The sequence below is a fragment of the Salvelinus alpinus genome, chromosome 29 (assembly GCF_045679555.1).
Source record: "Salvelinus alpinus chromosome 29, SLU_Salpinus.1, whole genome shotgun sequence".
NCBI lineage: Eukaryota > Metazoa > Chordata > Actinopteri > Salmoniformes > Salmonidae > Salvelinus > Salvelinus alpinus.
The window spans coordinates 12051782-12076971 of NC_092114.1; the positions used below are offsets into that span (position 1 = coordinate 12051782).

The following is a 25190-nucleotide window of genomic DNA, read 5'->3' on the forward strand; positions in this document are numbered from 1 at the left end:
ATTTCACTCCAACCCTGTTCCTGGAGAGATACTCTCCTGTAGGTTTTAACTCCAACCCTGTTCCTGGAGAGATACTCTCCTGTAGGATTTCACTCCAACCCTGTTCCTGGAGAGATACCCTCCTTTAGGTTTTCACTCCAACCCTGTTCCTGGAGATACCCTCCTGTAGGTTTTCACTCCAACCCTGTTCCTGGAGAGAGACCCTCCTGTAGGTTTTCACTCCAACCCTGTTCCTGGAGAGATACTCTCCTGTAGGTTTTCACTCCAACCCTGTTCCTGGAAGGATACTCTCCTGTAGGTTTTCACTCCAACCCTGTTCCTGGAGAGAGACCCTCCTGTGGGTTTATACTCCAACCCTGTACCTGGAGAGATACTCTCCTGTAGGATTTCACTCCAACCCTGTTCCTGGAGAGACACTCTCCTGTAGGATTTCACTCCAACCCTGTTCCTGGAGAGAGACCCTCCTGTGGGTTTATACTCCAACCCTGTTCCTGGAGAGATACTCTCCTGTAGGATTTCACTCCAACCCTGTTCCTGGAGAGATACTCTCCTGTAGGATTTCACTCCAACCCTGTTCCTGGAGAGATACTCTCCTGTAGGTTTTAACTCCAACCCTGTTCCTGGAGAGATACTCTCCTGTAGGATTTCACTCCAACCCTGTTCCTGGAGAGAGACCCTCCTGTGGGTTTATACTCCAACCCTGTTCCTGGAGAGATACTATCCTGTAGGATTTCACTCCAACCCTGTTCCTGGAGAGATACTCTCCTGTAGGATTTCACTCCAACCCTGTTCCTGGAGAGAGACCCTCCTGTGGGTTTATACTCCAACCCTGTTCCTGGAGAGATACTCTCCTGTAGGATTTCACTCCAACCCTGTTCCTGGAGAGATACTCTCCTGTAGGATTTCACTCCAACCCTGTTCCTGGAGAGATACTCTCCTGTAGGTTTTAACTCCAACCCTGTTCCTGGAGAGATACTCTCCTGTAGGATTTCACTCCAACCCTGTTCCTGGAGAGATACCCTCCTTTAGGTTTTCACTCCAACCCTGTTCCTGGAGATACCCTCCTGTAGGTTTTCACTCCAACCCTGTTCCTGGAGAGAGACCCTCCTGTAGGTTTTCACTCCAACCCTGTTCCTGGAGAGATACTCTCCTGTAGGTTTTCACTCCAACCCTGTTCCTGGAAGGATACTCTCCTGTAGGTTTTCACTCCAACCCTGTTCCTGGAGAGAGACCCTCCTGTGGGTTTATACTCCAACCCTGTACCTGGAGAGATACTCTCCTGTAGGATTTCACTCCAACCCTGTTCCTGGAGAGACACTCTCCTGTAGGATTTCACTCCAACCCTGTTCCTGGAGAGAGACCCTCCTGTGGGTTTATACTCCAACCCTGTTCCTGGAGAGATACTCTCCTGTAGGATTTCACTCCAACCCTGTTCCTGGAGAGATACTCTCCTGTAGGATTTCACTCCAACCCTGTTCCTGGAGAGATACCCTCCTGTAGGTTTTCACTCCAACCCTGTTCCTGGAGATACCCTCCTGTAGGTTTTCACTGCAACCCTGTTCCTGGAGAGAGACCCTCCTGTAGGTTTTCACTCCAACCCTGTTCCTGGAGAGATACCCTCCTGTAGGTTTTCACTCCAACCCTGTTCCTGGAAGGATACTCTCCTGTAGGTTTTCACTCCAACCCTGTTCCTGGAGAGATACTCTCCTGCAGGTTTTCACTCCAACCCTGTTACTGGAGAGAGACCCTCCTGTGGGTTTATACTCCAACCCTGTTCCTGGAAAGATACTCTCCTGTAGGATTTCACTCCAACCCTGTTCCTGGAGAGATACTCTCCTGTAGGATTTCACTCCAACCCTGTTCCTGGAGAGATACTCTCCTGTAGGTTTTAACTCCAACCCTGTTCCTGGAGAGATACTCTCCTGTAGGATTTCACTCCAACCCTGTTCCTGGAGAGATACCCTCCTGTAGGATTTCACTCCAACCCTGTTCCTGGAGAGATACTCTCCTGTAGGTTTTCACTCCAACCCTGTTCCTGGAGAGATACTCTCCTGTAGGATTTCACTCCAACCCTGTTCCTGGAGAGATACCCTCCTTTAGGTTTTCACTCCAACCCTGTTCCTGGAGATACCCTCCTGTAGGTTTTCACTCCAACCCTGTTCCTGGAGAGAGACCCTCCTGTAGGTTTTCACTCCAACCCTGTTCCTGGAGAGATACTCTCCTGTAGGTTTTCACTCCAACCCTGTTCCTGGAAGGATACTCTCCTGTAGGTTTTCACTCCAACCCTGTTCCTGGAGAGATACTCTCCTGTAGGATTTCACTCCAACCCTGTTCCTGGAGAGATACTCTCCTGTAGGATTTCACTCCAACCCTGTTCCTGGAGAGAGACCCTCCTGTGGGTTTATACTCCAACCCTGTTCCTGGAGAGATACTCTCCTGTAGGATTTCACTCCAACCCTGTTCCTGGAGAGATACTCTCCTGTAGGATTTCACTCCAACCCTGTTCCTGGAGAGATACCCTCCTGTAGGTTTTCACTCCAACCCTGTTCCTGGAGATACCCTTCTGTAGGTTTTCACTCCAACCCTGTTCCTGGAGAGAGACCCTCCTGTAGGTTTTCACTCCAACCCTGTTCCTGGAGAGATACCCTCCTGTAGGTTTTCACTCCAACCCTGTTCCTGGAAGGATACTCTCCTGTAGGTTTTCACTCCAACCCTGTTCCTGGAGAGATACTCTCCTGCAGGTTTTCACTCCAACCCTGTTACTGGAGAGAGACCCTCCTGTGGGTTTATACTCCAACCCTGTTCCTGGAGAGATACTCTCCTGTAGGATTTCACTCCAACCCTGTTCCTGGAGAGATACTCTCCTGTAGGATTTCACTCCAACCCTGTTCCTGGAGAGAGACCCTCCTGTGGGTTTATACTCCAACCCTGTTCCTGGAGAGATACTCTCCTGTAGGATTTCACTCCAACCCTGTTCCTGGAGAGATACTCTCCTGTAGGATTTCACTCCAACCCTGTTCCTGGAGAGATACCCTCCTGTAGGTTTTCACTCCAACCCTGTTCCTGGAGATACCCTCCTGTAGGTTTTCACTCCAAACCTGTTCCTGGAGAGAGACCCTCCTGTAGGTTTTCACTCCAACCCTGTTCCTGGAGAGATACCCTCCTGTAGGTTTTCACTCCAACCCTGTTCCTGGAAGGATACTCTCCTGTAGGTTTTCACTCCAACCCTGTTCCTGGAAGGATACTCTCCTGCAGGTTTTCACTCCAACCCTGTTACTGGAGAGAGACCCTCCTGTGGGTTTATACTCCAACCCTGTTCCTGGAAAGATACTCTCCTGTAGGATTTCACTCCAACCCTGTTCCTGGAGAGATACTCTCCTGTAGGATTTCACTCCAACCCTGTTCCTGGAAGGATACTCTCCTGTAGGTTTTCACTCCAACCCTGTTCCTGGAGAGAGACCCTCCTGTGGGTTTATACTCCAACCCTGTTCCTGGAGAGATACTCTCCTGTAGGATTTCACTCCAACCCTGTTCCTGGAGAGATACTCTCCTGTAGGATTTCACTCCAACCCTGTTCCTGGAGAGAGACCCTCCTGTGGGTTTATACTCCAACCCTGTTCCTGGAGAGATACTCTCCTGTAGGATTTCACTCCAACCCTGTTCCTGGAGAGATACTCTCCTGTAGGATTTCACTCCAACCCTGTTCCTGGAGAGATACTCTCCTGTAGGTTTTAACTCCAACCCTGTTCCTGGAGAGATACTCTCCTGTAGGATTTCACTCCAACCCTGTTCCTGGAGAGATACCCTCCTTTAGGTTTTCACTCCAACCCTGTTCCTGGAGATACCCTCCTGTAGGTTTTCACTCCAACCCTGTTCCTGGAGAGAGACCCTCCTGTAGGTTTTCACTCCAACCCTGTTCCTGGAGAGATACTCTCCTGTAGGTTTTCACTCCAACCCTGTTCCTGGAAGGATACTCTCCTGTAGGTTTTCACTCCAACCCTGTTCCTGGAGAGAGACCCTCCTGTGGGTTTATACTCCAACCCTGTACCTAGAGAGATACTCTCCTGTAGGATTTCACTCCAACCCTGTTCCTGGAGAGATACTCTCCTGTAGGATTTCACTCCAACCCTGTTCCTGGAGAGAGACCCTCCTGTGGGTTTATACTCCAACCCTGTTCCTGGAGAGATACTCTCCTGTAGGATTTCACTCCAACCCTGTTCCTGGAGAGATACTCTCCTGTAGGATTTCACTCCAACCCTGTTCCTGGAGAGATACCCTCCTGTAGGTTTTCACTCCAACCCTGTTCCTGGAGATACCCTCCTGTAGGTTTTCACTGCAACCCTGTTCCTGGAGAGAGACCCTCCTGTAGGTTTTCACTCCAACCCTGTTCCTGGAGAGATACCCTCCTGTAGGTTTTCACTCCAACCCTGTTCCTGGAAGGATACTCTCCTGTAGGTTTTCACTCCAACCCTGTTCCTGGAGAGATACTCTCCTGCAGGTTTTCACTCCAACCCTGTTACTGGAGAGAGACCCTCCTGTGGGTTTATACTCCAACCCTGTTCCTGGAAAGATACTCTCCTGTAGGATTTCACTCCAACCCTGTTCCTGGAGAGATACTCTCCTGTAGGATTTCACTCCAACCCTGTTCCTGGAGAGATACTCTCCTGTAGGTTTTAACTCCAACCCTGTTCCTGGAGAGATACTCTCCTGTAGGATTTCACTCCAACCCTGTTCCTGGAGAGATACCCTCCTGTAGGATTTCACTCCAACCCTGTTCCTGGAGAGATACTCTCCTGTAGGTTTTCACTCCAACCCTGTTCCTGGAGAGATACTCTCCTGTAGGATTTCACTCCAACCCTGTTCCTGGAGAGATACCCTCCTTTAGGTTTTCACTCCAACCCTGTTCCTGGAGATACCCTCCTGTAGGTTTTCACTCCAACCCTGTTCCTGGAGAGAGACCCTCCTGTAGGTTTTCACTCCAACCCTGTTCCTGGAGAGATACTCTCCTGTAGGTTTTCACTCCAACCCTGTTCCTGGAAGGATACTCTCCTGTAGGTTTTCACTCCAACCCTGTTCCTGGAGAGATACTCTCCTGTAGGATTTCACTCCAACCCTGTTCCTGGAGAGATACTCTCGTGTAGGATTTCACTCCAACCCTGTTCCTGGAGAGAGACCCTCCTGTGGGTTTATACTCCAACCCTGTTCCTGGAGAGATACTCTCCTGTAGGATTTCACTCCAACCCTGTTCCTGGAGAGATACTCTCCTGTAGGATTTCACTCCAACCCTGTTCCTGGAGAGATACCCTCCTGTAGGTTTTCACTCCAACCCTGTTCCTGGAGATACCCTCCTGTAGGTTTTCACTCCAACCCTGTTCCTGGAGAGAGACCCTCCTGTAGGTTTTCACTCCAACCCTGTTCCTGGAGAGAGACCCTCCTGTAGGTTTTCACTCCAACCCTGTTCCTGGAAGGATACTCTCCTGTAGGTTTTCACTCCAACCCTGTTCCTGGAGAGATACTCTCCTGCAGGTTTTCACTCCAACCCTGTTACTGGAGAGAGACCCTCCTGTGGGTTTATACTCCAACCCTGTTCCTGGAAAGATACTCTCCTGTAGGATTTCACTCCAACCCTGTTCCTGGAGAGATACTCTCCTGTAGGATTTCACTCCAACCCTGTTCCTGGAGAGATACTCTCCTGTAGGTTTTAACTCCAACCCTGTTCCTGGAGAGATACTCTCCTGTAGGATTTCACTCCAACCCTGTTCCTGGAGAGATACCCTCCTGTAGGTTTTCACTCCAACCCTGTTCCTGGGGAGATACCCTCCTGTAGGTTTTCACTCCAACCCTGTTCCTGGAGAGATACCCTCCTGTAGGTTTTCACTCCAACCATGTTCCTGGAGAGAGACCCTCCTGTGGGTTTATACTCCAACCCTGTTCCTGGAAAGATACTCTCCTGTAGGATTTCACTCCAACCCTGTTCCTGGAGAGATACTCTCCTGTAGGATTTCACTCCAACCCTGTTCCTGGAGAGATACTCTCCTGTAGGTTTTAACTCCAACCCTGTTCCTGGAGAGATACTCTCCTGTAGGATTTCACTCCAACCCTGTTCCTGGAGAGATACCCTCCTGTAGGATTTCACTCCAACCCTGTTCCTGGAGAGATACTCTCCTGTAGGTTTTCACTCCAACCCTGTTCCTGGAGAGATACTCTCCTGTAGGATTTCACTCCAACCCTGTTCCTGGAGAGATACCCTCCTTTAGGTTTTCACTCCAACCCTGTTCCTGGAGATACCCTCCTGTAGGTTTTCACTCCAACCCTGTTCCTGGAGAGAGACCCTCCTTTAGGTTTTCACTCCAACCCTGTTCCTGGAGATACCCTCCTGTAGGTTTTCACTCCAACCCTGTTCCTGGAGAGAGACCCTCCTTTAGGTTTTCACTCCAACCCTGTTCCTGGAGATACCCTCCTGTAGGTTTTCACTCCAACCCTGTTCCTGGAGAGAGACCCTCCTGTAGGTTTTCACTCCAACCCTGTTCCTGGAGAGATACTCTCCTGTAGGTTTTCACTCCAACCCTGTTCCTGGAAGGATACTCTCCTGTAGGTTTTCACTCCAACCCTGTTCCTGGAGAGATACTCTCCTGTAGGATTTCACTCCAACCCTGTTCCTGGAGAGATACTCTCCTGTAGGATTTCACTCCAACCCTGTTCCTGGAGAGAGACCCTCCTGTGGGTTTATACTCCAACCCTGTTCCTGGAGAGATACTCTCCTGTAGGATTTCACTCCAACCCTGTTCCTGGAGAGATACTCTCCTGTAGGATTTCACTCCAACCCTGTTCCTGGAGAGATACCCTCCTGTAGGTTTTCACTCCAACCCTGTTCCTGGAGAGATACCCTCCTGTAGGATTTCACTCCAACCCTGTTCCTGGAGAGATACTCTCCTGTAGGTTTTCACTCCAACCCTGTTCCTGGAGAGATACTCTCCTGTAGGATTTCACTCCAACCCTGTTCCTGGAGAGATACCCTCCTTTAGGTTTTCACTCCAACCCTGTTCCTGGAGATACCCTCCTGTAGGTTTTCACTCCAACCCTGTTCCTGGAGAGAGACCCTCCTGTAGGTTTTCACTCCAACCCTGTTCCTGGAGAGATACTCTCCTGTAGGTTTTCACTCCAACCCTGTTCCTGGAAGGATACTCTCCTGTAGGATTTCACTCCAACCCTGTTCCTGGAGAGAGACCCTCCTGTGGGTTTATACTCCAACCCTGTTCCTGGAGAGATACTCTCCTGTAGGATTTCACTCCAACCCTGTTCCTGGAGAGATACTCTCCTGTAGGATTTCACTCCAACCCTGTTCCTGGAGAGATACCCTCCTGTAGGTTTTCACTCCAACCCTGTTCCTGGAGATACCCTCCTGTAGGTTTATACTCCAACCCTGTTCCTGGAGAGAGACCCTCCTGTAGGTTTTCACTCCAACCCTGTTCCTGGAGAGATACCCTCCTGTAGGTTTTCACTCCAACCCTGTTCCTGGAAGGATACTCTCCTGTAGGTTTTCACTCCAACCCTGTTCCTGGAGAGATACTCTCCTGCAGGTTTTCACTCCAACCCTGTTACTGGAGAGAGACCCTCCTGTGGGTTTATACTCCAACCCTGTTCCTGGAAAGATACTCTCCTGTAGGATTTCACTCCAACCCTGTTCCTGGAGAGATACTCTCCTGTAGGATTTCACTCCAACCCTGTTCCTGGAGAGATACTCTCCTGTAGGTTTTAACTCCAACCCTGTTCCTGGAGAGATACTCTCCTGTAGGTTTTAACTCCAACCCTGTTCCTGGAGAGATACTCTCCTGTAGGATTTCACTCCAACCCTGTTCCTGGAGATACCCTCCTGTAGGTTTTCACTCCAACCCTGTTCCTGGAGAGATACTCTCCTGTAGGTTTTCACTCCAACCCTGTTCCTGGAGAGATACCCTCCTGTAGGTTTTCACTCCAACCATGTTCCTGGAGAGATACCCTCCTGTAGGTTTTCACTCCAACCCTGTTCCTGGAGAGATACTCTCCTGTAGGTTTTCACTCCAACCCTGTTCCTGGAGAGATACCCTCCTGTAGGTTTTCACTCCAACCATGTTCCTGGAGAGATACTCTCCTGTAGGTTTTCACTCCAACCCTGTTCCTGGAGAGATACTCTCCTGTAGGATTTCACTCCAACCCTGTTCCTGGAGAGATACCCTCCTGTAGGTTTTCACTCCAACCCTGTTCCTGGAGAGATACCCTCCTGTAGGTTTTCACTCCAACCATGTTCCTGGAGAGATACTCTCCTGTAGGTTTTCACTCCAACCATGTTCCTGGAGAGATACCCTCCTGTAGGTTTTCACTCCAACCCTGTTCCTGGAGAGATACTCTCCTGTAGGTTTTCACTCCAACCCTGTTCCTGGAGAGATACCCTCCTGTAGGTTTTCACTCCAACCATGTTCCTGGAGAGATACTCTCCTGTAGGTTTTCACTCCAACCCTGTTCCTGGAGAGATACTCTCCTGTAGGATTTCACTCCAACCCTGTTCCTGGAGAGATACCCTCCTGTAGGTTTTCACTCCAACCCTGTTCCTCTAGGGGTGTGGCTGAGTCTTGGGCATTGTTCAGGGGCATGATGGTTGGTGATATCTGTGCTGCAGCGAGTTGGGAGTTTTTTGTTGTTGTTATTGTTGTTGTTGCTTGGATGTAACTGCACCCAGTGTGGCTCATAGTGTTCTTATGGCTGGTTCCATGAGTGGGTGTCAGGTAGCTGGCAGTTTCCCTGTGGGTTTGAGCCTTGGGCTACCTTGGTTGGTCGATGAGGCAGTGAGCGAATGCGAATGTTTTGGACTTGCGGTTCCTTGTGTGAGTTCTGGACTCGGGCCTCTGTGGGAGCCTTTTTGGAACCAGTAGGGTCTTTGGACTTGGGCAGCCATGGTCGATGTTAGGCAGGTGTTTTGTCCGGGTTACCACGGTTTCCCTGTGGGTTAGAGCCGTTGGCTGCCTTGATGGGCGGCAACCAATAGAGTTCTCATTTATCAGGGTTACCACAGTTCCCTCTGGGTTTGAGCCTCGGTCTGCCGTGATTCATTGACTCTGCTTGATGCTATGCAGTGCGCGTGTGCACTTTACCAAGTCACGACAGGTGTTCTGTTGTTTTGGACTTGACGGTTAAGTTTAGGCTTTAATTCTAACTAGTAAAGGTTAAGGGTTAAGGTTTGGAATAAGCTTCAAACAGAAAAACAAAGAATGAGTGCCTAGCATTGGGTTTGAACCCACGGTCCTCGGCACTGAACAACGTAGTTTAAGCCGTTCCTCTATCCCCATCCACAACAACCTAGCAAGCCTACTAGATGATAATACGTGCTCACGTTCCCCCTAGTGGACGATATTGAAGGCATCTCCTGACGTCCTGAACAAACGTTGAATACTGAAGTCGATCTGGTGTGATCTCGCTGGCTAGCTACTATGTCATTGTAAATAAGAATTTGTTCTTATCTGACCTGCCTGGTTAAATAAAGGGGCCCACTAAGCTACACTGGCTAGCATTACCATACTGCTGCTAGCAATATGCTGGGCGATACACTCACCACAGTATGAAAGAGTCTGATTATTAGCCGGCATTATGCCTATAGGTGTACAATAGACCTACAGCTAACCCACACTGTGAAGCTACAGCATCTTTCTGCTATGCTGAGGTCATCTTTGACGCTGGATGAAAGAAGAAAAGAAACACCACCATTCTATGAGGCAGAGACAAAAGCATTGAGAGATTAAATTCAATACAAAAAAGTACTATCAGTAGCCAAAGGTGCCAGGGTGATTTAAAATGCTTTGCTATTAAATATCCAATCTTCATCTGAAAAATCAATATCATATTAGACCATCATCTTCACACCAATAGATTAATATCCCCTCATATCCCCTCACAGGCGTTCAGACCAGGTGAGGGGGGGGGGGGTGAAAGGCACAGGATATAAAGTATTTGAAATGGGTAAAAAGGAAGAGAGGGAGGAGAAGAGAGAGAGAGGTGAAGAGAAGAGAGCGAGAGGTGAAGAGAGAGAGAGGTGAAGAGAGAGAGAGGTGAAGAGAGGGAGGAGAAGAGAGGGAGAGGTGAAGAGAGGGAGGAGTGAAGAGAGAGAGAGCTGAAGAGAGGGAGGTGAAGAGAGGGAGGTGAAGAGAGAGAGAGGTGAAGAGAGGGAGGAAAAGAGAGGGAGAAGAGAGAGAGGTGAAGAGAGGGAGGAGAAGAGAGGGAGGAGAAGAGAGAGAGAGGTGAAGAGGGAGGAGGAGAGAGGGGTGTGAAGAGAGAGAGGTGAAGAGAGGGAGGAGAAGAGAGAGGTGAAGAGAGAGAGAGGTGAAGAGAGGGAGGAGAAGAGAAGGGGGAGAAGAGATGGAGGAGGGGAGGGAGGATAAGAGAGAGAGAGGTGAAGAGAGGGAGGAGAAGAGAGGGAGGAGAAGAGAGAGGGAGGAGAAGAGAGAGAGAGAGGTGAAGAGAGGGAGGAGAAGAGAGGGAGGAGAAGAGAAGGAGGACAAGAGGGAGGTGAAAAGAGAGGGAGGAGAAGAGAGGGAGGAGGAATGATAAGAGAGAGAGGTGAAGAGAGGGTGGAGAAGAGAGGGAGGAGAAGAGAGGGAGGAGAAGAGAGAGAGAGGTGAAGAGAGGGAGGAGAAGAGAGGGAGGAGAAGAGAGGGAGGACAAGAGGGAGGTGAAAATAGAGGGAGGACAAGAGAGGGAGGACAAGAGAGGGAGGAGAAGAGAGGGAGGACAAGAGAGGGAGGAGAAGAGAGGGAGGACAAGAGGGAGGTGAAAAGAGAGGGAGGAGAGCAGATGATGGAAAAGAGAGAAAATAATGAAGGGATGTGAGAGAGATAGAGAGAAAGAGAAGGAGAGAATTTGACAAAGTCTCTGACTTGGCAGGAATGGTGAGATATTACGAGCAGAGAAAAGAGGGAACAAGTAAGAGACAGAAGCGGATCAAGTTTTACCCCAAAAAAAGAGAAGCTAAAGAGAAAGCTGGAAAGAGCGAGGCCATAGGAAGCAAGGAGCAGATGGAGCAGTATTTCTAACCAGGCAGGTGAAAGAAAACGTGAGCAAAGGATAGAGAGGAAGAGCGATCATCAGTGGTGGAAAAAGTACCCAATCTTCATACTTGAGTAAAAGTAAAGATACTTTAATAGAAAATGACTCAAGTAAAAGTGAAAGTCCCCCAGTAAAATACTACTTCAGTAAAAGTCTAAAAGTATTTGGTTTTAAATATACTTAAGTATCAAAAGTAAAAGTATAAATCATTTCACATTTCTTATATAAAGCCAAACAGGCGGCATAATGTTCTTGTTTTGTTTCATTTACGGAAAGCCAGGGGGCACACTCCAACAATCAGACATCATTTAAAAACAAAGCATGTGTTGAGTGAGTCCACCAGATCAGAGGCAGTAGAGTTGTCCAGGGATGTTCTCTTGATAAGTGTGTGAATTACACCATTTTCCTGTCCTGTTAAGCATTCAAAATGTGACGAGTACTTTTGGGTGTCAAGGAAAATGTATGGAGTAAAAAGTACATAATTTTCTTCAGTAATGTAGTGAAGAAAAAATAAAAGTTGTAAAAAATATAAATAGTAAAGTAAAGTACAGATACCGTAAAAAAAACTACTTAACTTCTTATGGCTAAACATTGAAAAGGCAGAGCGCTGAAAAGGCAGAGCGCGAAAATTCAATTATTTTTTGTTAAAATATGTAACTTTCATACATTCACAAGTGCAATACACCAAATTAAAGCTTAACTTCTTGTTAATCTACCCATCATGTCTGATTTCAAAAAGGCTTTACAGCGAAAGCACAACATATGATTATGTTAGGTCAGAGCCTAGTCACAAAAACACATACATCTATTTTCCAGCTAAAGAGAGGAGTCACAAAAAGCAGAAATAGAGATAAAATGAATCACTAACCTTTGATGATCTTCATCAGATGGCACTCATAGGACTTCATGTTACACAATATATTTATGTTTTGTTCGATAAAGTTCATATTTATATCCAAAAACCTCAGTTTACATTGGCGCATTATGTTCAGTAATGTGGTGCCTCGAAAACATCCGGCGAATTTTCAGAACCCCAATTTACAGAAATACTCATCATAAACTTTGATAAAATATACAACTGTTATGCACAGAATTAAAGATATATCTCCTTAATGCAACCACTGTGTCAGATTTAAAAAAAACTTTACGGAGAAAGCACACCATGCAATAATCTGAGTACGGCGCTCAGACACAAAAACAAGCAATTCAGGTACCCGCCATGTTGTGGAGTCAACAGAAGTCAGAAATAGCATTATAAATATTCACTTACCTTTGATGATCTTCATCAGAATGCACTCCCAGGAATCCCAGTTCCACAATAAATGTTTGTTTTGTTCGATAAAGTCCATCATTTATGTCCAAATACCTCCTTTTTGTTAGCGCATTCAGTTCACAATCCAAACTCACGAGGCGTGAGCAAGTCCAGGCGAAAGTTCAGACGACAAGTCAAAAAAGTTATATAACAGTTCGTAGAAACATGTCAAACGATGTATAGAATCAATCTTTAGGATGTTTTTAACATACATCTTCAATAATGTTTCAACCGGAGAATTCCTTTGTCTTTTGAAATGCAATGGAACGCAGGTCACTCTCATGGCACTCTGCCAGACACCTGTTTGAAACAGCTCTCATTCCCTCCTCCTTCACAGTAGAAGCCCCAAACAAGGTTCTAAAGACTGTTGACATCTAGTGGAAGCCTTAAGAAGTGCAATATGACCCCATAGACACTGTATATTAGAAAGGCAATGAGTTGAAAAACTACAAACCTCAGATTTACCACTTCCTGGTTGGATTTTTCTCAGGTTTTCGCCTGCCATATGAGTTATGTTATACTCACAGACATCATTCAAACAGTTTTAGAAACTTCAGAGTGTTTTCTATCCAAATCTACTAATAATATGCATATATTAGCTTCTGGGCCTGAGTAGCTGGAAGTTTACTCTGTGCACGCTTTTCATCCGAACGTGAAAATGCTGCCCCCTATCCCAAACAGGTTTTAAGTAGTACATTCAAGTATTTTTACGTAAGTACTTACCACTTACACCAGTGGCGATCATCCGAGGTCGGGTACGAACAACAACCTCATCCATAAGAATAATGTATTGTGATGAACCTTGCTGGTTGAGCAACAGTATGCTCCTATCACTGCCCTAAAATGGCTGTCAACAACTCCCCAAACTTTTTTTTTACCAAAGTGAAACTGACCTTGCTGGTTGTGCAACAGGGGCTTAGCTCCACTGATCCAAAATGGCCACCAACAACTAAAATGCAACAACATGAAACTGACCTTGCTGATTGTGCAACAGGGGCTTAGCTCCACTGATCCAAAATGGCCACCAACAACTAAAATGCAACAACATGAAACTGACCTTGCTGATTGAGCTGCAGAGTGCTCTTGCTCCACTGCGACAGCCCCACGATGGCCACCATCTTGGCTCCAAGGCTTGAGCGTCTCTTCTTGTTCCCGGCCAGAGTTCCCACCTCTCCCGGCCGACCGCCACTCCCGGGACTCTTCTCCAGGCTGTACATGGCTCCCGAGATACTGGAGGACCGGACAACGTTCCCCACCACTGCCGTTCTCATCCCGGAGAGACCGGTCATGCCACCGTGGACGGGACTGGGCACCTCGACAGAGCTGCTAAGCATCATGACTACTGAGCAGGAGGACAGTCGATGGGCTGGAGGGGGTAGAGAGAGGGGAGAGGGGTTAGATTGAATTTGGAGTGAATAAGAAGAGGGGTTAGATTGAGTTGGGAGAGAAGAAGAAGAGGGATTAGATTGAGTTGGGAGAGAAGAAGAAGAGGGGTTAGATTGAGTTGGGAGAGAAGAAGAAGAGGGGTTAGATTGAGTTGGGAGAGAAGAAGAAGAGGGGTTAGATTGAGTTGGGAGAGAAGAAGAAGAGGGGTTAGATTGAGTTTGGAGAGAAGAAGAAGAGGGGTTAAATTGAGTTTGGAGAGAAGAAGAAGAGGGGTTAGATTGAGTTGGGAGAGAAGAAGAAGAGGGGTTAGATTGAGTTGGGAGAGAAGAAGAAGAGGGGTTAGATTGAGTTGGGAGAGAAGAAGAAGAGGGGTTAGATTGAATTGGGAGAGAAGAAGAAGAGGGGTTAGATTGAGTTGGGAGAGAAGAAGAAGAGGGGTTAGATTGAGTTGGGAGAGAAGAATAAGAGGGGTTAGATTGAGTTGGGAGAGAAGAAGAAGAGAGGTTAGATTGAGTTGGGAGAGAAGAAGAAGAGGGGTTAGATTGAGTTGGGGGAGAAGAAGAAAATAGGTTAGATTGAGTTGGGAGAGAAGAAGAAGAGGGGTTAGATTGAGTTGGGAGAGAAGAAGAAGAGAGTTTAGATTGAGTTGGGAGAGAAGAAGAAGAGAGGTTAGATTGAGTTGGGAGAGAAGAAGAAGAGAGGTTAGATTGAGTTGGGAGAGAAGAAGAAAATAGGTTAGATTGAGTTGGGAGTGAAGAAGGAGAGGGGTTAGATTGAGTTTGGAGAGAAGAAGAAGAGGGGTTAGATTGAGTTGGGAGAGAAGAAGAAGAGGGGTTAGATTGAGTTTGGAGAGAAGAAGAAGAGGGGTTAGATTGAGTTGGGAGAGAAGAAGAAGAGGGGTTAGATTGAGTTGGGAGAGAAGAAGAAGAGGGATTAGATTGAGTTGGGAGAGAAGAAGAAGAGGGATTAGATTGAGTTGGGAGAGAAGAAGAAGAGAGGTTAGATTGAGTTGGGAGAGAAGAAGAAGAGAGGTTAGATTGAGTTGGGAGAGAAGAAGAGGGGTTAGATTGAGTTGGGAGAGAAGAAGAAGAGGGGTTAGATTGAGTTGGGAGAGAAGAAGAAGAGAGGTTAGATTGAGTTGGGAGAGAAGAAGAAGAGGGGTTAGATTGAGTTGGGAGAGAAGAAGAAGAGAGGTTAGATTGAGTTGGGAGAGAAGAAGAGGGGTTAGATTGAGTTGGGAGAGAAGAAGAAGAGAGGTTAGATTGAGTTGGGAGAGAAGAAGAAGAGAGGTTAGATTGAGTTGGGAGAGAAGAAGAGGGGTTAGATTGAGTTGGGAGAGAAGAAGAAGAGGGGTTAGATTGAGTTTGGAGAGAAGAAGAAGAGGGGTTAGATTGAGTTGGGAGAGAAGAAGAAGAGGGATTAGATTGAGTTGGGAGAGAAGAAGAAGAGGGATTAGATTGAGTTGGGAGAGAAGAAGAAGAGAGGTTAGATTGAGTTGGGAGAGAAGAAGAAGAGAGGTTAGATTGAGTTGGGAGAGAAGAAGAGGGGTTAGATTGAGTTGGGAGAGAAGAAGAAGAGGGGTTAGATCGAGTTGGGAGAGAAGAAGAAGAGGGGTTAGATTGAGTTGGGAGAGAAGAAGAAGAGGGGTTAGATTGAGTTGGGAGAGAAGAAGAAGAGGGGTTAGATTGAGTTTGGAGAGAAGAAGAAGAGGGGTTAGATTGAGTTTGGAGAGAAGAAGAAGAGGGGTTAGATTGAGTTGGGAGAGAAGAAGAAGAGGGGTTAGATTGAGTTGGGAGAGAAGAAGAAGAGGGGTTAGATTGAGTTTGGAGAGAAGAAAAAGAGGGGTTAGATGGGAGAGAAGAAGAATCAGAACTTTATTAATCCATTCGAGATTGACATTTGTCTCCTGCAGTACCCAACCCTGCCGATATACAAACACATACACGTAAACACACATTAGGTTGGAGACCCATATGGAAAACTCATGTATTATAATATATATACACATATATACAGTACCAGTCAAAGGTTTGGACACACGTACTCATTCAAGGGTTTTTCTTTATTTTTACTATTTTCTACATTGCAGAATAATATATGTACTGCATCAGATGGCCTGGCCTCCACAATCACCCGACCTCAACCCAATTGAGATGGTTTGGGATGAGTTGGACCGCAGAGTGAAGGAAAAGCAGCCAACAAGTGCTCAGCATATGTGGGAACTCCTTCAAGACAGTTGGAAAAGCATTCCAGGTGATGCTGGTTGAGAGAATGCCAAGAGTGTGTAAAGCTGTCATCAAGGCAAAGGGTGGCTGCTTTGAAGAATCTCAAATATAAAATATATTTTGATTTGTTTAACACTTTTTTGATTACTGAATGATTCCGTAGGTGTTATTTCACAGTTTTGATGTCTTAACTATTATTCTACAATGTAGAAAATAGTAAAAATAAAGAACAACCCTAGAATTAGTAGGTGTGCCCAAACTTTTGACTGGTACAGTGTATGAATAGCACAAAAAAAAACAATTCAATCCATTTTAGAATAAGGCTGTAAAGTAACAAAATGTGGAAAAGGTCCAGGGGTCTGAATACTTTCCAAAGGCACTGTATGTGAGTAATACATGTATTTATATATATTTATGTATGTGTTTGAAGTATTTGCTCCCGAGTGGCGCAGCGGTCTAAGGCACTGCATCTTAGTGCAAGAGGTGACACTACAGTCCCTGGTTCGAATCCAGGCTGTATCACATCTGGCCGTGATTGGGAGTCTCATAGGGAGGCGCACAATTGGCCCAGTGTCGTCCGGGTTTGGCCAGGGTAGGCCATCATTGTAAATAAGAATTTGTTCTTAACTGACTTGCCTAGTTAAAAAAAATATATATATATATTAATATATCAGGCTTTGGTATGGGGAGGCTGGAGCAGAGGGGAGAGGTTACGTGTTGGAGCTCAGCAAAATTTCAGCTGTTGATATTTCAGCAGGTGATATTTCAGCAGGTGATATTTCGGCAGGTGATATTTCAGCAGGTGATATTTCGGCAGGTGATATTTCGGCAGGTGATATTTCGGCAGGTGATATTTCAGCAGGTGATATTTCAGCAGGTGATATTTCAGCAGGTGATATTTCAGCAGGTGATATTTCAACAGGTGATATTTCAACAGGTGATATTTCAACAGGTGATATTTCAGCAGGTGATATTTCAACAGGTGATATTTCAGCAGGTGATATTTCAACAGGTGATATTTCAGCAGGTGATATTTCAGCAGGTGATATTTCGGCAGGTGATATTTCGGCAGGTGATATTTCAGCAGGTGATATTTCAGCAGGTGATATTTCAGCAGGTGATATTTCAACAGGTGATATTTCAGCAGGTGATATTTCAGCAGGTGATATTTCAGCAGGTGATATTTCAGCAGGTGATATTTCAGCAGGTGATATTTCAACAGGTGATATTTCAGCAGGTGATATTTCAACAGGTGATATTTCAACAGGTGATATTTCAGCAGGTGATATTTCAACAGGTGATATTTCAACAGGTGATATTTCAACAGGTGATATTTCAGCAGGTGATATTTCAGCAGGTGATATTTCAGCAGGTGATATTTCAGCAGGTGATATTTCAGCAGGTGATATTTCAGCAGGTGATATTTCAACAGGTGATATTTCAGCAGGTGATATTTCAACAGGTGATATTTCAGCAGGTGATATTTCAACAGGTGATATTTCAACAGGTGATATTTCAACAGGTGATATTTCAGCAGGTGATATTTCAGCAGGTGATATTTCAGCAGGTGATATTTCAGCAGGTGATATTTCAGCAGGTGATATTTCGGCAGGTGATATTTCAACAGGTGATATTTCAACAGGTGATATTTCAACAGGTGATATTTCAGCAGGTGATATTTCAGCAGGTGATATTTCAGCAGGTGATATTTCGGCAGGTGATATTTCGGCAGGTGATATTTCAGCAGGTGATATTTCAGCAGGTGATATTTCAGCAGGTGATATTTCAACAGGTGATATTTCAGCAGGTGATATTTCAGCAGGTGATATTTCAGCAGGTGATATTTCAGCAGGTGATATTTCAGCAGGTGATATTTCAGCAGGTGATATTTCAACAGGTGATATTTCAGCAGGTGATATTTCAACAGGTGATATTTCAGCAGGTGATATTTCAACAGGTGATATTTCAGCAGGTGATATTTCAGCAGTTGATATTTCAGCAGGTGATATTTCAACAGGTGATGTTTCAGCAGGTGATATTTCAACAGGTGATGTTTCAACAGGTAATATTTCAACAGGTGATATTTCAGCAGGTGATATTTCAACAGGTGATATTTCAACAGGTGATATTTCAGCAGGTGATATTTCAACAGGTGATATTTCAGCAGGTGATATTTCAACAGGTGATATTTCAACAGGTAATATTTCAACAGGTGATATTTCAGCAGGTGATATTTCAACAGGTGATATTTCAGCAGGTGATATTTCAACAGGTGATATTTCAACAGGTGATATTTCAACAGGTGATATTTCAACAGGTGATATTTCAACAGGTGATATTTCAGCAGGTGATATTTCAACAGTTGATATTTCAGCAGTTGATATTTCAGCAGTTGATATTTCAGCAGGTGATATTTCAGCAGGTGATATTTCAACAGGTGATATTTCAGCAGTTGATATTTCAGCAGTTGATATTTCAGCAGGTGATATTTCAGCAGGTTATATTTCAGCAGGTGATATTTCAGCAGGTGATATTTCAGCAGGTGATATTTCAACAGGTGATATTTCAGCAGTTGATATTTCAGCAGTTGATATTTCAGCAGTTGATATTTCAGCAGGTGATATTTCAACAGGTGATATTTCAGCAGTTGATATTTCAGCAGGTGATGTTTCAGCAGGTGATATTTCAGCAGGTGATATTTCAGCAGTTGATATTTCAGCAGTTGATATTTCAGCAGTTGTTATTTCAGCAGGTGATATTTCAGCAGGTGATATTTCAGCAGGTGATATTTCAGCAGGTGATATTTCAGCAGGTGATATTTCAACAGGTGATATTTCAGCAGGTGATATTTCAGCAGGTGATATTTCAGCAGGTGATATTTCAGCAGGTGATATTTCAGCAGGTGATATTTCAACAGGTGATATTTCAGCAGGTGATATTTCAACAGGTGATATTTCAGCAGGTGATATTTCAACAGGTGATATTTCAGCAGGTGATATTTCAACAGGTGATATTTCAGCAGGTGATATTTCAGCAGTTGATATTTCAGCAGGTGATATTTCAACAGGTGATGTTTCAGCAGGTGATATTTCAACAGGTGATGTTTCAACAGGTAATATTTCAACAGGTGATATTTCAGCAGGTGATATTTCAACAGGTGATATTTCAACAGGTGATATTTCAGCAGGTGATATTTCAACAGGTGATATTTCAGCAGGTGATATTTCAACAGGTGATATTTCAACAGGTGATATTTCAACAGGTGATATTTCAGCAGGTGATATTTCAACAGGTGATATTTCAACAGGTGATATTTCAGCAGGTGATATTTCAACAGGTGATATTTCAGCAGGTGATATTTCAACAGGTGATATTTCAACAGGTGATATTTCAACAGGTGATATTTCAACAGGTGATATTTCAACAGGTGATATTTCAGCAGGTGATATTTCAACAGTTGATATTTCAGCAGTTGATATTTCAGCAGTTGATATTTCAGCAGGTGATATTTCAGCAGGTGATATTTCAACAGGTGATATTTCAGCAGTTGATATTTCAGCAGTTGATATTTCAGCAGGTGATATTTCAGCAGGTTATATTTCAGCAGGTGATATTTCAGCAGGGGATATTTCAGCAGGTGATATTTCAACAGGTGATATTTCAGCAGTTGATATTTCAGCAGTTGATATTTCAGCAGTTGATATTTCAGCAGGTGATATTTCAACAGGTGATATTTCAGCAGTTGATATTTCAGCAGGTGATGTTTCAGCAGGTGATATTTCAGCAGGTGATATTTCAGCAGTTGATATTTCAGCAGTTGATATTTCAGCAGTTGTTATTTCAGCAGGTGATATTTCAGCAGTTGATATTTCAACAGGTGATATTTCAGCAGGTGATATTTCAGCAGTTGTGTAACTGGAAAGGATGGGGGGTAATATTTGAAGGATGAGGTAGTTTTACAAAGTCAACAAGACTACATGTATTTATTATGTCTGCTGTCATCAGAAATCCTTTCGCTGCATCATCAATAATGTCCCAAACAAACAAACACGGACACATAGAGTGTATATGTATGCAAACTGTTCATATGAGTTAGCATAGGATCTGAGAGAACACACACACACACACACACACACACACACACACACACACACACACACACACACACACACACACACACACACACACACACACACACACACACACACACACATCAGACAGGAGGTTTTTGAAATGTCAGGTCTGGCCTGCTGCTGTGTGGTGAACCTGTTGGCTGGTATTTGTCTTCAGTGTTATTTTGAAGACTTTTTCTCAGTTTGACCTTAAGAACTGACAGATGATAACCTATAGAGCCAACCGGCACAGTAGGGGGAAGTCCTAGCCTAGGACAAACACACAGGCACGCACGCACGCACGCACGCACGCACGCACGCACGCACACACACACACACACACACACACACACACACAGATCAAAACTGTATAGGGTGTCGGCTGCATTCTCGCAGTAACTTCTGGAGATTGTTTCATATTGTGGTGGTCGCCTGCGAAGTTATTTCCGTGGATCACAAAAAGCTAAATTAAGATGACAAGGGGCTGAATGAAATGTAAAAAGGCTTTGAAAATACAAAGGCTTGCAGTACGCTCAGAGAGGAAAAGCTTGTTTTTCCGAGAAATATTTAAAAACATAACAGGAATTTCACATTAATATGAACATTTAGGGGATTCAATTAAATGTTTTTTCTACACATTTTCAAAGTGAAAGAAAGTTATAGAACACACTTTGCTGAAGCACATTTGGCTGCCATTACTGTAAACCCTTACTGTAAACCCTTACTGTAAAACCCTTACTGTAAACCCTTACTGTAAAACCATTACTGTAAACCCTTACTGTAAACCATTACTGTTAACCCTTACTGTAAATCCTTACTGTAAACCCTTACTGTAAAACCATTACTGTAAAACACTTACTGTAAACCCAATATTGTAAAACCCTTACTGTAAACCCTTACTGTAAAACCCTTACTGTAAAACCATTCCTGTAAAACCATTACTGTAAACCCTTACTGTAAACCCTTACCTTAAAACCATTACTGTAAAAAAAAAAATGTAAAACCATTTTCAATAAGATTCTACCAACTTTGCACAACTTATAGGGCGACATACACTGAAGTGTACAAAACATTAAAGACACCTAACGTTTGAATGAAAGACTGAGCAGCTAAATCCAGGTGAAAGGTCTTGGCTGCAATTCAATCTTAAGAAGGTGTTCCTGAAGATTGGTATACTCAGTGTATATCTTACCTCTATATTGTTTTATTTCCTCTGGATTCTAAGAGAGAGCTGACGAGCTCAACGGTGAGCCTTTGTCAGTAAACATTAATTCTCGCACAGCATCCAGCCTAGCTGACGCAATGCTATTTTCATGACTTTTTTTGACAACTTTTTTTCCCTCTGGCCACCATGGTTGGGTGGTATACAGCTGTTCATATCTTCATGCAGTCCTTTTCTCACCGCGAGATTTACACTTTATTTATTATTATTATTATTATTATTTATTTATTACCGGTTTAGAACACAAGTGGGCACCAAAAAACACACAAAAAAAAAAAACATTGGGTGTCTATTACCAGAAGTAATAGCGAATTGGCATGGAGGCTGCTAGCTAAATATGCTAACGAGCGCAAACGAAAATAAACTAATTACAAAGACAAACAGTCCAGCTCATGAAGAAATATCTTGCTGCATTTTGTAAACACAGATCTAAAAGGCTTTTTATTGTAATTTCTGCTCGGCATCAGACACATTTTATGCTTCATTTGCACTTCTAAACTCGGATGAGAATTGACGAACGTCCAGACACCCCTCCGACTGATGTATAGCAACTTTTCTCCTGTACTTTTCTTGGTCTAGCCAGCCTATATTTCACCAGTAAAATGCAATATTAACTTTTAAACAAAACATTAGGAAATGTACTGTAGCTAAATTCTTTCTATGAAAAGCCTAAACATTAGAAATAGGATGGCCATGCATCGTTTTTTTTTCAAAACACCTCGCTTTTTCATTGTCAGCTCATTTAATAGTGTGGCTGCCAGCCAAATAGCGTTGCACCTCTGTTGTCATCTGATGAAAATGAAGCTGTTTCCTGCTGAACGTGTTGCTCTAATGTATTTTCTGTGAAGGAAAACTAAAAGTTGTTCCTGATCGCTCCATGGAAGCAACAAAAAAAAAACACTGTTGACTTTCAATATAAAATGTGACCCCTTGTCAACACACAGCTGGACTAGCCTGCTCCTGTTCTTCTCCCGCTGTGCTGTTAACAAACCAACACGTGACTGGCTGAACTGTGCTGAGGAACAAAGTCATGTAAGATAAGGTGAAATGAAGAACGGGTAAAAACACCAATACCTTTGGAACGGATTATAATAGAGACATGAGGACCGTTGCTTTTCTTAGAGGAGAGTATCTACACAAGTTACATTGGTGAAAATATGCATTTTGGATTGGACACCCTAAAATGTAGAAACATTCAAATCATACACACACACACTATATGCCCTTCTAACTCTGCTGTCTAACGTTATAAATCACCCTGAATCATCCTCCTCTCCTCTCCTCTCCTCTCCTCTCCTCTCCTCTCCTCTCCTCTCCTCTCCTCTCCCATCCTCTCCTCTCCTCTCCTCTCCTCTCCTCTCCTCTCCTCTCCTCTCCTCTCCTCTCCTCTCCTCTCCTCTCCTCTCCTCTCCCATCCTTCCTCTCCTCTCCTCTCCCATCCTTCCTCTCCTCTCCTCTCCTCTCCTCTCCTCTCCTCTCCTCTCCTCTCCTCTCCTCTCCTCTCCTCTCCTCTCCTCTCCTCTCCTCTCCTCTCCCCCTCTCCTCTCCTCTCCACTCCTCTCCTCTCCTCTCCCATCCTTCCTCTCCTCTCCCATCCTTCCTCTCCTCTCCTCTCCTCTCCTCTCCTCTCCTCTCCTCTCCTCTCCTCTCCTCTCCTCTCCTCTCCTCTCCTCTCCTCTCCTCTCCTCTCCTCTCCTCTCCTCTCCTCTCCTCTCCCATCCTCTCCTCTCCTCTCCTCTCCATCCTCTCTCCTCCCCTTTCCCATCCTCTATTTTTCATCCCCTCTCCCACTCCTCTGTTTTTTGTTTGCTCTGTCTATTCACACATTCTGACTGCTGTATTCAGCAAAGCTAAGCACTAAATTTCACCCTGCTCAACGTGTCAGGGTTATACTCACGTGTTACACATGCAATCGCACAAGAACACGCATGCACACACAATAGCTGCAGTAGCAAAAATGTTGTTGAGACAGAATATAGAGAATATGGGGGTACACCAGTGTTGTTGAGACAGAATATAGAGGCACAACAGTGTTGTTGAGTCAGAATATAGAATTAAACCCAATCCTAACATGAACCATTAGAGGGATATACTGTACCTATATCTTACGCTAGTGTACAGGTTAGGGGAAACTACCCACCTAGGTTGAAGATATCTTCAGACACACTTGATTTCTCTCCCTCTCTCTCTATTTGAAGATCTTCAACCTAGATATCTACTCCCCTATGAAGATATCTTCAACCTAGATATCTACTCCCCTATGAAGATAGCTTCAACCTAGATATCTACTCCCCTATGAAGATATTTTCAACCTAGATATCTACTCCCCTATGAAGATATCTTCAACCTAGATATCTACTCCCCTATGAAGATATCTTCAACCTAGATATCTACTCCCCTATGCAGATATCTTCAACCTAGATATCTACTCCCCTATGAAGAGATTTTCAACCTAGATATCTACTCCCTCTCTACCTCCATCTTTACCTCCCGCTCTCCCTCCCCCTTACCTCCCGCTCTCCCTCCCCTTTACCTCCCTCTATACCTCCCCCTTGACTCCCGCTATCCCTCCCTCTCTACCTTCATCTCTACCTCCCACTATCCCTCCCTCTCTACCTTCATCTCTACCTCCCGCTATCCCTCCCTCTCTACCTCCATCTCTACCTCCCGCTATCCCTCCCTCTCTACCTCCATCTCTACCTCCCGCTATCCCTCCCTCTCTACCTCCATCTCTACCTCCCTCTACCCCTGCCGTTCATTCAATGTTCCTTGCTATGGAGTCTCTCTCATCCACTGTTGCACTCCCTTGATCCTTTCAGGGTTTAGGCCCACCGTTTTGTAAAGCAAATGCATTTATGAAATGTGCAACGCAATTACAATTTGATTGATTACGAGTCCATGCATCCATGCCGTGTGTATACAGTCAGGTGTTCTTACTTTGTGTGTGTGTGTGTGTGTGTGTGTGTGTGTGTGTGTGTGTGTGTGTGTGTGTGTGTGTGTGTGTGTGTGTGTGTGTGTGTGTGTGTGTGTGTGTGTGTGTGTGTGTGTGTGTGTATACACAATACATGTGATGTAATCACATACAGGTAGTGCAGATTGGTAAGCAGGAGCTAGGACACACTTCCTGTTGCTGTTGCCATGGCGGCACCTGCTGTCGCCATGTTTGTGTTTGGCCTCATGGCTCTCTCTCTCTCTCTCTCTCTCTCTCTCTCTCTCTCTCTCTCTCTCTCTCTCTCCTTGTGGATGGTGTAGCTCTCTGGACCACAGAGCAGAAGGCTACGTTTACAGCTACAGACAGACAGCTACAGACAGGCAGTTTTAATGCCGGGAAAGAGAATGACAAATAAAACACACACTGTAAGTGCCAGCAGGAACGTATGAAGTGAGAGAGCCAAATGGATCTGAGCCCTATAAAACTAGATACATGTATCTGAGGCAAAAAGACAGACTGACAGAGAGAGGAGGAGAGAGAGAGAACGAGAGCGACAGAGCGAGAGAAAATAATATTTACTTGAATCAGCTATAGAACCCATTGCCCTTTATGGTTGTGAGGTCGGGGGTCCGCTCACCAACCAAGAATTCACAAAATGGGACAAACACCAAATTGAGACTCTGCATGCCGAATTCTGCTAAAATATCCTCAAAAAAAGGATGCAAAGCAGAATTGGACCGATACCCGCTAATGATCAAAATCCAGAAAATAAACGTTAAATTCTACAACCACCTAAAAGGAAGCGATTCTCAAACCTTCCATAACAAAGCCATCACCCACAGAGAGATGAACCTGGAGAAGAGTCCCCTAAGCAAGCTGGTCCTGGGACTCTGTTCACATACACAAACACATCCCACAGAGCCCCAGG

At 44.8% G+C, this 25190-nt stretch overlaps 1 protein-coding gene across 3 annotated transcripts in view; it reads right to left on the reverse strand.

Moving 5' to 3' along the window:
- Positions 1-25190, reverse strand: part of LOC139558945 (regulating synaptic membrane exocytosis protein 3-like) — a 155128-nt gene that overhangs the window by 108272 nt on the left and 21666 nt on the right. For all 3 annotated transcript variants that reach the window (XR_011671666.1, XM_071374462.1, XM_071374461.1), the window contains exon 2: positions 13443-13751. Coding sequence is in view for 2 of the 3 variants with exons in the window: in XM_071374462.1 (XP_071230563.1) it covers positions 13443-13722 (280 nt within the window). In the remaining variant the exon portion in view is untranslated. The remainder of the gene's footprint in view (positions 1-13442; positions 13752-25190) is intronic.